This window comes from Camelus dromedarius, chromosome 12 (assembly GCF_036321535.1).
Source record: "Camelus dromedarius isolate mCamDro1 chromosome 12, mCamDro1.pat, whole genome shotgun sequence".
Classification (NCBI taxonomy): domain Eukaryota; kingdom Metazoa; phylum Chordata; class Mammalia; order Artiodactyla; family Camelidae; genus Camelus; species Camelus dromedarius.
In genome coordinates, this window is record NC_087447.1 from 50,865,278 (window position 1) to 50,877,505 (window position 12,228).

The 12,228-nt window shown below is 53.9% G+C and overlaps 1 protein-coding gene across 5 annotated transcripts in view; it reads left to right on the forward strand.

The window, feature by feature from the left end:
- The window catches only part of MYO7A (myosin VIIA), an 86,274-nt gene that overhangs the window by 25,273 nt on the left and 48,773 nt on the right, over positions 1-12,228 (forward strand). For 4 of the 5 annotated variants that reach the window (XR_010383429.1, XM_064492738.1, XM_010989983.3 and 1 more), the window contains 11 exons: positions 421-605; positions 1,080-1,201; positions 1,281-1,423; positions 1,703-1,816; positions 2,924-3,077; positions 3,804-3,880; positions 4,430-4,549; positions 5,286-5,428; positions 6,438-6,648; positions 7,143-7,278; positions 10,556-10,662. Coding sequence is in view for 4 of the 5 variants with exons in the window: in XM_064492738.1 (XP_064348808.1) it covers positions 421-605; positions 1,080-1,201; positions 1,281-1,423; positions 1,703-1,816; positions 2,924-3,077; positions 3,804-3,880; positions 4,430-4,549; positions 5,286-5,428; positions 6,438-6,648; positions 7,143-7,278; positions 10,556-10,662 (1,512 nt within the window). In the remaining variant the exon portion in view is untranslated. The remainder of the gene's footprint in view (positions 1-420; positions 606-1,079; positions 1,202-1,280; positions 1,424-1,702; positions 1,817-2,923; positions 3,078-3,803; positions 3,881-4,429; positions 4,550-5,285; positions 5,429-6,437; positions 6,649-7,142; positions 7,279-10,555; positions 10,663-12,228) is intronic. The other variant, XM_064492740.1, reaches the window with a different exon arrangement.

Genomic DNA, 12,228 nt, shown 5'->3' on the forward strand with positions numbered 1-12,228 from the left:
CATTCCAAAAGTTTGAGATGCAGGGTTTGGAGGCAAAGGTGGGAGCAGCATTTGATATTTACCTAAAGTGTGCTCTGAATTCTAAAGTCCACCACTTTCTTTAACCTTCATAAAGAGTCATACTATGACCATTTTACAGATAAAGGTAAGGAAACCAAGGCTTAGAGATCCTCTTTCCCTCTCTCCCCACTTCCTCTTTCCCTTCATCCCATGTCACTGAGCTCCTATTCTGAGCCCAACTCAATGCTAGTCTGAAGGTTCCACCCTCAGCTCAGAGGAAGGTAGGGTTCTGACCCCAAGGTCCATGCGACTCCAAAGCTAGTGCTCTCCCTTCCAGAGGGACGGAGCAAGGCAGAGCCTGAGAGCTTTCTAGAGTCAGAGCCCCCCAGGGGTGAGCTCCCTGTTCCTTGTTGCCCACAGACCTACACGGGCTCCATCCTGGTGGCTGTGAACCCCTACCAGCTGCTCTCTATCTACTCGCCAGAAAACATCCGCCAGTATACCAACAAGAAGATTGGGGAGATGCCCCCCCATATCTTCGCCATCGCTGACAATTGCTATTTCAACATGAAGCGCAACAGCCGTGACCAGTGCTGCATCATCAGGTGGGCAGCCCGGCACCAGCGTGGAGCTCCAGGCTTAGCCCCTAGAGCTCCAGCTCTGTGCTGCTAATGGCTCATGATGTGGAGAATCACCTCCCCTTTCCCAGGCCCTATATCTCTCTTAATGCTACCAAAGCTCATGTTAGCTTTTGGGGTTGTTTACTGCTGCCTCCTAAAGTTACACTCAGTTGAAATCTCAGATGCCTGTGCTCTCCTGGGCAGAGGGTTAAAGGACAAAACATTGATTGAGCATCTAGAACATAACATGTTCTGTGGGAGTATGGATGGGGGTGTGTGTCTGAATGAAGGGGAGGGAAAGTAACCTTTGGCTGTGGCAGGGCACTGAGCACCTTTCGCTTTCCCTAGCCCTGGAAGGTCCTTAGTGTCAGCCCATTTTATAGATGCGGAGCTGGTCAGAGGTGGGGGAGCAGTTTAGGGCTGTAACAGCTCCTGCCTCTCCCTGGGTCTCCCCTGCAGTGGCGAGTCTGGGGCAGGGAAGACGGAGAGCACGAAGCTGATCCTGCAGTTTCTGGCGGCCATCAGTGGGCAGCACTCGTGGATTGAGCAGCAGGTGCTGGAAGCCACTCCCATCCTGGAAGGTAGGGCCAGGGCTCTCAGGGCAGGGCGGGGCGGCTGGGTGGGAATTGACCTTGACTGGGACCCTCTGCCCATCCACAGCATTTGGGAATGCCAAGACCATCCGCAACGACAACTCGAGCCGCTTCGGAAAGTACATCGACATCCACTTCAACAAGCGGGGCGCCATCGAGGGCGCCAGGATTGAGCAGTACCTGCTGGAGAAGTCACGCGTCTGTCGCCAGGTGGGCCCGAGTCCCGGGGCAGAGCTGCACCCGCACAGGACCGCAGGTTCAGGGGTGCGTGGGGTGCACACTGTCTGCCTGGCCTTAACTGTCCCTGTGCCACTGTCTTCTTGCCTTAGTGCCTGAAATCCCACCAGGAGACCCACCCACCGGGGCTTTTTCATGAAAGGCCTTTGTTAAAATAGTAAACTGTTGACAGTTCTCTTAATTATTCGGTTTCTGATGGCCTCCTCCTGCCCTCCCACCCCATCCCCCAACATCCTGTGCCCACATTTTCAGGCCCCCGACGAAAGGAATTACCACGTGTTCTACTGCATGCTGGAGGGCATGAGCGAGGAGCAGAAGAAGAAGCTGGGCCTGGGCCAAGCCACGGACTATAACTACTTGGCCATGGTGAGGCCTTGGTGGGGCACCTGGGGAGGGGGGCTCCCCTCACAGCTCCTCCTCAGCTCCAGGCCTGGTGGGTGGGAACTTCTTTGTGGGCTTTCTCCTGTCCCCCGAGTGGCCCCAGCCCACCCTAAGGCCTGTCCCCACTTGGGCACACGCTTGCACACACATCTAGATGAATCCTCACCTCAAATACACACACATTCCTAAATGTGTATAGACGTCCTGGACCCAGGGACGCATAGACACACACACGCCCACATGTACACGCACCCGGACCTGCGTGCACAGGTGTGCTGAGTTCCTTCAGTCTTTGAAGATGTTCAGACTGGGACCTCTGCAGGGCCCCCAGGATTGCAGTGCACTGGCTGCTGCGGCTTTAGCCTCAGAGGCTCGCTGGTTGCAGGGCCCTGGTGCCAGCCTCTTGCTTCCGTCTGGTCACCAAGGAAAAGTGGGCCCGGGACCATTGCTGCCACTCAGCACCAGTGGGAGGCCATGCATACAGCAGGCTGGCTTGGGAGCATCAGCTTCCCTAGTGCTGAGGGAAGCCCATGCCTGGTTGTCTGGACCTGAACTGGGCCAGCCACGTGGATGCAAGAGTGGGCTGTGGCACCTGAGGGATGTGGGCAACAAATATACGTGTGTGTGTGTATGTGTGTTATAGGTGTGACAGGCCTTCCTGGACACTTCCTTTAGCTGGCTGACACACCTGGACACACACACACACACAGGTCTTGTAGGCACACACAGTGGGGCAGACCCCAGTTGATGCCCCACCTGTCTGCAGTTAACCCCTTGTCCTTCCATACCTCCTTCCAACACTCCTTCTTGAACACCTGGTGAGGGGTTCCAGTCTCTAAGGTGGGTGAACAGCTCCTCTCACTTATGGAAGAAGGGGCATTCAGGCTCCCCAGATGTAGGTGTGTTCTTGAGAAGCCCAGCCAGGAGCTTTCTAGACATAAGTGAAGTCAGTGCCCAGAGCCCCAGGCTGGCCTGGCCAGGCAGAGTGGGCCCCTCAGCCCAGGCACTTCCTCTCTCGGGGTACCTCTGTCCTCCCTGACACCCTTCAGAGCCTCACTCTCCCACCCCCACTCTCCCACCCCTTCTCCCCAGGGTAACTGCATAACCTGTGAGGGCCGCGAGGACAGCCAGGAGTACGCCAACATCCGCTCGGCCATGAAGGTGCTCATGTTCACTGACACCGAGAACTGGGAGATCTCAAAGCTCCTGGCCGCCATCCTGCACCTGGGCAACCTGCAGTATGAGGGTGAGTCACTGAGCAGCCTCCTCAAAAGAGAAGGAAAGCTAGAGAAGGAAGTGTGTTTTAGTCACTCATCTACCACTCCCTGGGCACCGACAGTGTGCCAGGCTGGGAGGTGTCCTCTGAGGCAGGCACCAAGTCCACTCTGCTCTTGCCCCTGGTGCCCAGCCCAGTCCTGGGACAGAGTAAGAGCTCTAGGAAGCTTTACTCAGTGAACGAATGAATGATCCCAGCTTGAAGATGCTCACAGTCTAGTGAGTCTTGAAAGACTAAACGACGTGGAGAAAGGGTGCACCGGACAGAAGGAAGAGCCTATGCAAAGGTCCTAAGGCCTGAGAGAGCAGGGTACTTTTGGGGAGAAGCAGGTGGTATCAGGCACTGAGCTATGCAAGTTTACCAAGCCTGTCTCAGGAGCCACTGATTGCTCTGGGAGTCTGGAGTGGGGGTTGGGGTGAGGGGCATGACTCCCAGTGTCTGCTACTTGGATGTCAGGCATGGAGCCAGGTGCTGGGTGTACATGGTTCCTACCCTCATGGTGCCCATGGTGCCCTCACCATACGTGGCATGGCGAGAACACTTATCAGACACCCATAAAAGCATTTAGTCATGATGCTGATGCCCTCTGTGGACAGGGCAGTCCCCCAGGAGTGGCCGCCTCATCCGCCTAGACGGCCCCTTTACCCCCATGCCCACCCTTCCTTGCCTGACGCTGCACCGTGTTGCTGCTGACAGACCGCACGTTTGAAAACCTGGATGCCTGCGAAGTCCTCTTCTCCCCATCCCTGGCCACAGCCGCATCCCTGCTTGAGGTCAGTCTCCCACCTTCTGCCCCATGGCTGTTTCCTTTTCTTTCAGGGGGCATTTCTGACTTTGGGCTGAGGAGGGCTGGGGTGCTCTGCTTGGAGAGTTCTAGAATTCAACATTGAGAACCTGCTGGGCACAGGTCCCAGAGGAGGAGTGGGCCCGGAGCCTGGGAGCCTCACTGCCTGTCCCAGATCAGCTGTCCCGGGGATGGCATAGGGCACTGGGGGGCCCTTAGTGGGTCAGTCTTTTAGCAAATCTTTATTAGCTCTGCCCTGAGTTGGAAAACTGGGATAAATAAAGCCAGAGTCAGAGACAGTCCTGGGATGGACGTGACATGCTGGGGGGATAGGAGGGGCCTGTCGAGGAGAAAGCAATTCCTTCCTTTTGATAACTGGGGAGGATTTGGCCATAGCGCCATGGGGAAGGGCATTCCCAGTGGAGGGAACAGTCTGATCAAGGCCTAGTTGGAAAGTGGGGGGATGGTTTCTGGGTGTGGTGGAGAGAGGGGTGGGTCGGCAGGTGGTGGGGTGAGCCTTTGGATGTCACTCCACCAGGTGAACCCCCAGGACTTGATGAATTGCCTGACTAGCCGCACCATCATCACCCGTGGGGAGACGGTGTCCACCCCACTCAGCAGGGAGCAGGCACTGGACGTGCGAGACGCCTTTGTCAAGGTGGAGAGGCCAGTGGGAGGGTGGTTGTTGATGGGCAGGAGCTGAGGAGTACACAGAGCCGGAAGGACATCTGGGCCTTGACCCCTGTCTGCCCTTGGGTCCAGGCTCTAGCCACTGGCTCTCTCTCTCTCTGGGACCCAGGCAAGAGTCTGCCTTCCCCGGAGCCCCACTTGTCCCACAGGGGCAGGGTGTTGTGCTCTTCAGGGGCCCTGACAGCTCTGGTGCCCTCAGGCCCTTTGCTCTGGGCCTGCTTTGATATCCAGCCCGTTGGACCTTATGCTGAATCATATTCTTTGATTAGTCAGTGTGCTGTGCTATTCTCTGCCCTGGGACACCCTCTCTGGTCTCTCCAAAGAAGACACTAAAGAAGGACTGGGTCTGGTGGGGCGGCCCCCCAGTCCTGCCAGTTTCCAGTCACCTGTTTGTCATCCAGTGAGCCCCTCCCCAGCTCCAGGCCCTGTACTGGGCTCTGGGACCCTCAAGATAGAGCTGAAGGGGTGACAGAGGTGGTCAGAGAGATGGGGGCCTGAACTGAAAGGTCAGAGAGGGTTTCTTGGGGAGCTGATAGCTCCACAGAGCAGGAATTGTTGAGGCAGGAGTGGGTGTTCCAGGCAGAGGGAACAGCTGGAGTAAAGGCTTGGGGGTTTCATGCAGCAGGAAGGGACTGGAGCCTGGCCTGTGTCCCTGGGAGGGGGCAGCTGCGCCCGGCCATTGATGTAGCAGCCTCTCCCCTCAGGGGATCTACGGGCGGCTCTTTGTGTGGATCGTGGACAAGATCAATGCAGCGATTTACAAGCCCCCCTCCCAGGAGGTGAAGAACTCTCGCCGGTCTATCGGCCTCCTGGATATCTTTGGGTTCGAGAACTTTGCCGTGAACAGGTAACACATTGGGGCTCTGCCCTGTGGGAATTTTCTTCTGCAACAGAGGCACAAGTGTCACATCTCTCCCTTTAAACTACATTTAGCTGGTTCCAAGCACACTGCCAAGCTGTTGAAAAATTTGACTTCAGACATCCTGGTGGGCCCTCTCCCCTTCCTCCCCATCCCCTCCAGTCCCTGCATCAGCTAGGCCAGCTAAGGGGCTCTTACACTATCGGGGACACTGCAGTCCCCACTGCCTGCCAGTCCAGTGTCCAAGTTGCAAGATGCCTGAAAGCAGGAGAGGCTGGGCCTGAGCAAAGCTTTGAAGGGGGTCTTGGCCCCACTTGGGGTCCTGCCCCTCCTGGGGGCCGTGTGAGAGGCAGATGGATCGAGCAGATCCAGATGGATCCTGGGGGCTGGAGACAGCTGGTCCTGCCTTACTTTTTAGCCATGTGATCCCAAGCAAGTCACTTTCATCCCTATAATGTTCCGATGTCTCAAAGCCCTCCTGCACCACCAAAGCACCCACGCTGAATACATGAAGAGTCTGTCCCCTGGGAGAGTGCTAGTTGGTGGCTCAGAGATATCACTGTCGGGGCTCTGTTTGCCCAATCTTGTGGGCCTCCATCCCACATCCACTAACACTTTAAATCTCTCTTTGTGTCCCACCTCCCCAGCGCCTTGGCTCTTCCCCTCCCAGGTGCTCTACTGGGGTTATGTGCCCACTGGACAGCCCTTTCCCAGGACCTGGTGGTGCTGGGAACAAGGGCTCCAGCCCTAACTCTCCTTCTGACTCACTGAGTGACCTTGGGCGAGTGCTTGGCCTCGCTGGGCCTCAGTGTCCACTCTTGTACTTGGAGGGGGTTGTACCTGCTATGTGGCCCCACCTCAGAGGTTGGAGATTCCACGTGGGAGCAGTGTGCCCTGGGGTGCACTGCACGCCAAGTCACAGTCAGGCTCCCCTAGTGGGAGGGGCAGGGCCTGAACGCCCCCCGCCCGCCCCCTGTGCCCTGCGCCCTCCCTGCAGCTTCGAGCAGCTCTGCATCAACTTTGCCAACGAGCACCTGCAGCAGTTCTTTGTGCGGCACGTGTTCAAGCTGGAGCAGGAGGAGTACGACCTGGAGAGCATCGACTGGCTGCACATCGAGTTCACAGACAACCAGGATGCCCTGGACATGATCGCCAACAAGCCCATGAACATCATCTCCCTCATCGACGAGGAGAGCAAGTTCCCCAAGGTGGGCCTGTGACAAGGTGGGGCAGACAGGTCCCCGGCACACTCTGAGCTTCAGCTTTCCTCATCTGTAAAATAGGACTAATGATGTGCACTTTTCAGCATAGCTCTAGGGCCAATTCAAGTGTGTTCATCTGACATTTGGGAATCACCTACAGTGCAATGGGTCCTGGACCAAATGATGAAGATCCAAGCATGCAACTGGCACAGAATATGCCTTGGAGTGGGGAGGGGCTGCTCTCATGATTTTAATTGTGGGAAATAGATTTTCTAAACTGAATGTACTTTGAAGGTTATGTAATTCCAATTCACCCACTTAACAAGTGGGGAAATGGAGACCCAGAGAGCTCTGTGTGAGGTATAAATAAAGGGGGGGAAGCTCTTGAGAAAGACAGAAGAGGGGGTGCAAAGACATGGGGCAGGAAAAGCAGTAGGGCCTGGTGGAGAGTAAGGCATGGAGGAAAGGGCGGGCTTGACAGCTGCTGCTTGGTTCCCCAGGGCACGGACACCACCATGTTGCATAAGCTGAACTCCCAGCACAAGCTTAACTCGAACTACATTCCCCCCAAGAACAACCACGAGACCCAGTTTGGGATCAACCACTTTGCAGGTGTCGTCTACTATGAGACCCAAGGTACAGGCAGGCCCTCTGGGGTCAGCTGTCTCTCTTTGCTGTGTTCCCTCCCTCCATTCCCCTCTCCAGCTCAGGGAATACAAAGACATGAGGGGCCTGGAATACAAACCCAGAAGGGACTTCGGGCAGCTTTGGGCTCAGTGCTTTGCTTTGCTTTGCTTTGCTTTCTTTCTTTTTTTCTTTCTTTTTCTTTCTCTCTTTCCTTCTTTCCTTCCTTCTTTCTATTTTTAGAGATTTTTTAAAATTGTGGTAAAATAAATATAATATAAAATTTACCATTTTAACAATTTTTAAGTCTGCAGTTCAGTGGCATTAAGTACGTTCACTTATTGTGCAACTGTCCCCACTCTCCAGAGCCTATTCATCACCACAGATAGAAGCTCTGTGCCTGTTAAATAATAGCTCTCCATCCTCCTCCGCCTCCCCCAGCCCCTGACGACCTCTGTTTCACTTTCTGTCTCTATGTATTTGACTATTCTGCGTATCTCATATAAGTGGAAACATACAATACTTGTTCTTTTGTGTATGGCTTATTTCACTTTGCGTAATAACCTCAAGGTTCATCCATGCTGTAGCATGTGTCAGTTTTCTTTTTATGACTGAATAATATCCCATTGTATACACATGCGCCACATGTTATCTATCCATTCATCTGCTGATGGACATTTGGGTTGTTTCCACCCTTTGGCTATGGTGGATAGTGCTGCCATGAACTTGGGTATATAAATATCTTTCTGAGTCTCTGGTTTCAATTCTTTGGGTGGGCTCAGTGCTCTTTTTCACACATGGGGAAACTGAGACTCAGCAGGGGAAGTTAACGGTTCTTAGATCACACAGCCTATTGGGTGCAAAGCCAGGCCTAGAACCAGCCCAGTTACCCACCAAGATTCCTTCAGCAACAAGACCAAGTTTGGTCTTTGAAACATACATATCTTCTTTTCTCCTGGGACGTGCAATTGGGCTCATTTTAAAGATAGAAGTGAGGAAGAGGGTCAGAACACAGTCAAGTTTACCTTCCTTGGAATTCTTACAGGGTCTGTCAAAAGCCTGCAGACTGTCTTTGCCAACCCCGCCCCTCCCACCCAGGGGCAAAGGCCTGGCCTCAAATGGGCATCAGCTGAGGGATGTGTCTACACTGAGCTCCTGCCTTCAGCCCTAGGGGTTTCCACCCACAACCAAAGTCAGTGAAATTCAAAACAAGCAAAGAGCCACTGGCTTCCTACCTCATTGTTGAGTTGGTCCAGGAGACAGAGGGTGAGCCATGCTGCAGAGGTGGAAGCTGAAGGCTGTCAGATGTCCTTAAAATATCAAGTGTGATAGCCGACCCTCCTGTTAGAAAGAAGGAAGACAATACTAAGTTTTAAGGTCTGTTGGGCAAACAAATGGGTCTATTGTTTGGAGTAAGAGAGGATTATATTTTTCAGTTCAGGCCCACCAATGTTCACTGAGCATCTATTATGTACCAGGCGTCACAACATTCCAGAGTGAGCTGTACTGAGCTATAAAATTATAGAATATTGTTAGATCTGTAGGGAACATATGGGTCATCTACTTTTATGGATTTGGAAACTGAGGCCCCAAGAGGGAACCGACTTGCCTAAGGTCACTAATCAGGTTTTAAGCTGCTTTAAACACTTCTGCCAGTGTTTAAACATTTTCTGTCCACAGAGTGCCATTTTAATCCAGCATCTTATTTATGACATGGGTGGTGTTAGGTGATCTGAAAAGGAGCAAGAGCTTATGGGTACATCCTCATTCAAAAGATAAGGAAGCTGAGGCCCAGAAGGGGACCTTCCTAGGGTCCCAGAGTGAGTCTGTCATAGAGCTTTAATTAGGGCCCTGTAATTCCATCCCAACTTCAGAGCCCACCCTTCCTCTACTGAGGGGCTCCTGCAGCTCGCCCCTCCACAGATGCCAGGTGGGTAGCTCAGCACTGGGTCTCCGTGCTGTCTACCAGCCAGGGCAGCCTGAGTCCTGGGAGAAATGGTCCTGCTTCTCTGCAAGGTTCCTCCTCCTCAGGCATCCCCAGCCCTTGGGCACCCCGTCTTTTGCCCCACCCTAGCAAGGCCCCTCATTAACCAGTTCCTAAGTCCTCAGTTCCTGGGAATGGCAGCCTTCTTTGCAGTCTGTGTGGTGCAGGGAAGCCTCCCTGGGTTGGCCCCAGGGTTCCTGGGCTCAGGTCTTAACTCTGCCTGTGGCTTGTTGTGTGGTATTAACCACCTTGCTCTGCTTCTCTGAACATCGGTTTCATATCTTGTGGGATGAGGAAGATAATCCCCACCTGTCCCTCGTATATGGAGGTGACGTGAGCATTACTTCTGTGAAGGCACTTTGTAAAATATAAGGCACTATCTGAATACAAGGCATTTTAAGTTAATTCCTTTACTATTAGCTGGTGCCAGATGAATGTATTCTCTCCCAGGGGACACACTTAACAAGGGCTTCTGACACCTTTGTCACTGACTCAAGTCCTTGGACTCTTTAATCAGTAGAAATTGATAAGAGGCCAGACGAGAAACTGAGGCAAGTCTTTTCTGGGACTCATGCTGCAGCCCCGGGCAGCGAGAACAAGAAACAGGTGTCCTGCTGTTCCCTGAGTGGGGGCGGGCTCTTCCTTAAACAGGGCTGAGGGTGGGGGCAGGTCAGTGGGTGGGGCCAGAGGTGCGGCTTAGGTGGTCTGCCCACTCCCTTGGTGGTGCCGTGTGCAGGGGTCATGCGCAGTGCCCTGCTTTTGCTCCCGGCACCTCAGAAACGGCAGTTTCTTCGTGGCCTTTTTGTATCTTATTGTTCATAACTGCCCCAACTGTGCCTGCGTGCAGTTATTTTTAGTCCCGTAGAGTTTCTCTGTAGTCCACTGCTCAAGGAGACGTTTGTCCAGCTGCAAGCCCTCACGTAAGGTGTTTCAGGTCCCAGCCGTCATTCAAAAGACTAAAGCTGGCATTTCAGGCGCTGGGGTGGTTCAGTCAGGAAGGTGGCCCCTCCTGGGGACTGAGACCTCCTGCCCTCCTCTTTGACTGGGCCTGGAAGAGGGGGGCTGTGTGGCTGGGGAGACCAGTTCCAATTCTGGTTCTGTCCCTCACTTTCTCTGTGACCTTGGGAAAACTGCTCTGTCCTCTCCAGGCCCCAGTGTCCCCTGCTATAAAATGGATGTGGTCGAATTAGGTGAATTTTGAGGGTCTTCCTGGCCCAGACCTTGTGGATTTGGGGAGGGGCTGAGTCCTGTCAAGGGGAGGCTGCAGGAGCTGGCGAGGTGTGACTGCTCTTTGCTGCTGCTCAGGCTTCCTGGAGAAGAACCGGGACACCCTGCACGGGGACATCATCCAGCTGGTCCACTCCTCCAGGAACAAGTTCATCAAGCAGATCTTCCAGGCCGACGTTGCCATGGTAATATTGGGGCAGGGATTTCATTGGGCGGGGGGGCCCCCAGAAGCAGGGCCTGTGTCTAGGTGCCCCCTTGTCCAAGAGCTTTAGCTGAGCTCCTCTGGCCGCAGAGCAGAGGCAGGGCTTTGCTGTGGTTCCAAGAGGGTCTATGGGTGCTTCTCATCCTCTTGTACTGATTGGGGGTGCGATGCAAGGACCAGAGAAGTGTCACATGAGAGGTTACAGAGCAAAGCCTGATCAGGACTTGGTTTCCCATGGCGGGTCTCGACCTCCAGCAGCTAACGGAGCGTGGGTGAAGGAAGCACAGCCAGCCCAGAGGACGTGGATAGGTGTAGGTGTTCAGAGAAATGGGCACAAAAGGCATATATGTGCCAGCCTGGGACCGCATGGTGGGGTGGAGAATTTCCCACCCTTGACATTTCCCTTGTCCCTGGAGTGGTGATCTGGTGGCCCTGTTCCCAGCAGGATTATATGCCTTTTTATTTCATAGTTTCCTGCTGCCCCATGGCTTTCTGGAGAGTGTATGGAGGGGCTCACAGGGAGGACAGAGCCATTGCCCCCCCAGTGCTTGTCCAGGTGCCTATGTTGCCCCCAGCCCCCCCGGAACCTAGACCTCTGCCCGGAGGGTCCTCCTCTTCCCCTGGTGGATTTTGCCCTCCGTTTTCTGACCCACCACATTCTCCTTGCCCCACACCCCATCTTGCCGTGCACGGTGGTTCCGGTTGTAGTTTCTCTGTGGTTACTCATCAGGCACCCTCCGCCAGTCAGCAGTTCCTACGAAGGTAAAAGACCCCGGCCTGGGGCCCGAGGAGGTGGGAGAGGCCTCGGGGGCTTCTGGGGCTGGGCTGTGTCTTGGTCCCAGTGGCACTGAGGCTCGGGAAAAGGGCTGTTTTTTCTCTTCTTCATTTTGGTGGAGTGTTTGTTTTTGGTTTTTGTTTTATTCTTTTTTTTTTTTTTTTTTTTGTGGAGTGGCTTGTGGAGTGGTTTGATTTTTGTTTTTTGAGTTGTGTGTACTGCAGGCATCTAAGTTTCTTAAAAGGAGGAAACTGAGCCATAGAAAAGAGGTGAGAATTACCTAGCGTACCCCATGAACGAGGGGCAGGGCTGGGACTCGAATTCTTGTCTCCCAAGTCCTCTGCCTCCATTCAGTCTTTTTGAACACTGAGTCTTTTTGAGTCTCCTTCCTCCAGGCCCTGCTAAAGGTTCCCATGTCTGTGATTTGGTCCGGTCCTCTGATAATCTTGTGCTGCTGGCAGTATTTTCTGCCTTTCGCAGGTGGAGGACTGAGGTCAGGGATGGAGTGTGGTTGGTTCACCCTAAGTTGCAGCATCCAGGGGATGGGGCCGAATAGCTGGGACCTCCTCAGGCCGTAGAACAGTATCCCTGGTGTGTTGTGACCACCAGCTATAGGTCGTGGCTCCCAAGGCTTTTTGGGCCCCAAAGGTGCTGGGTACCCTTAGCAGCAGCATAGCTCTGCCATCCCTTTGCCTCTCTTTTCTCTTCTCAACCCTTAATTTCCTCTCTGTCTAACACTGACGTCCCCTGACATTCAGTCTTAATGCTGAGTCC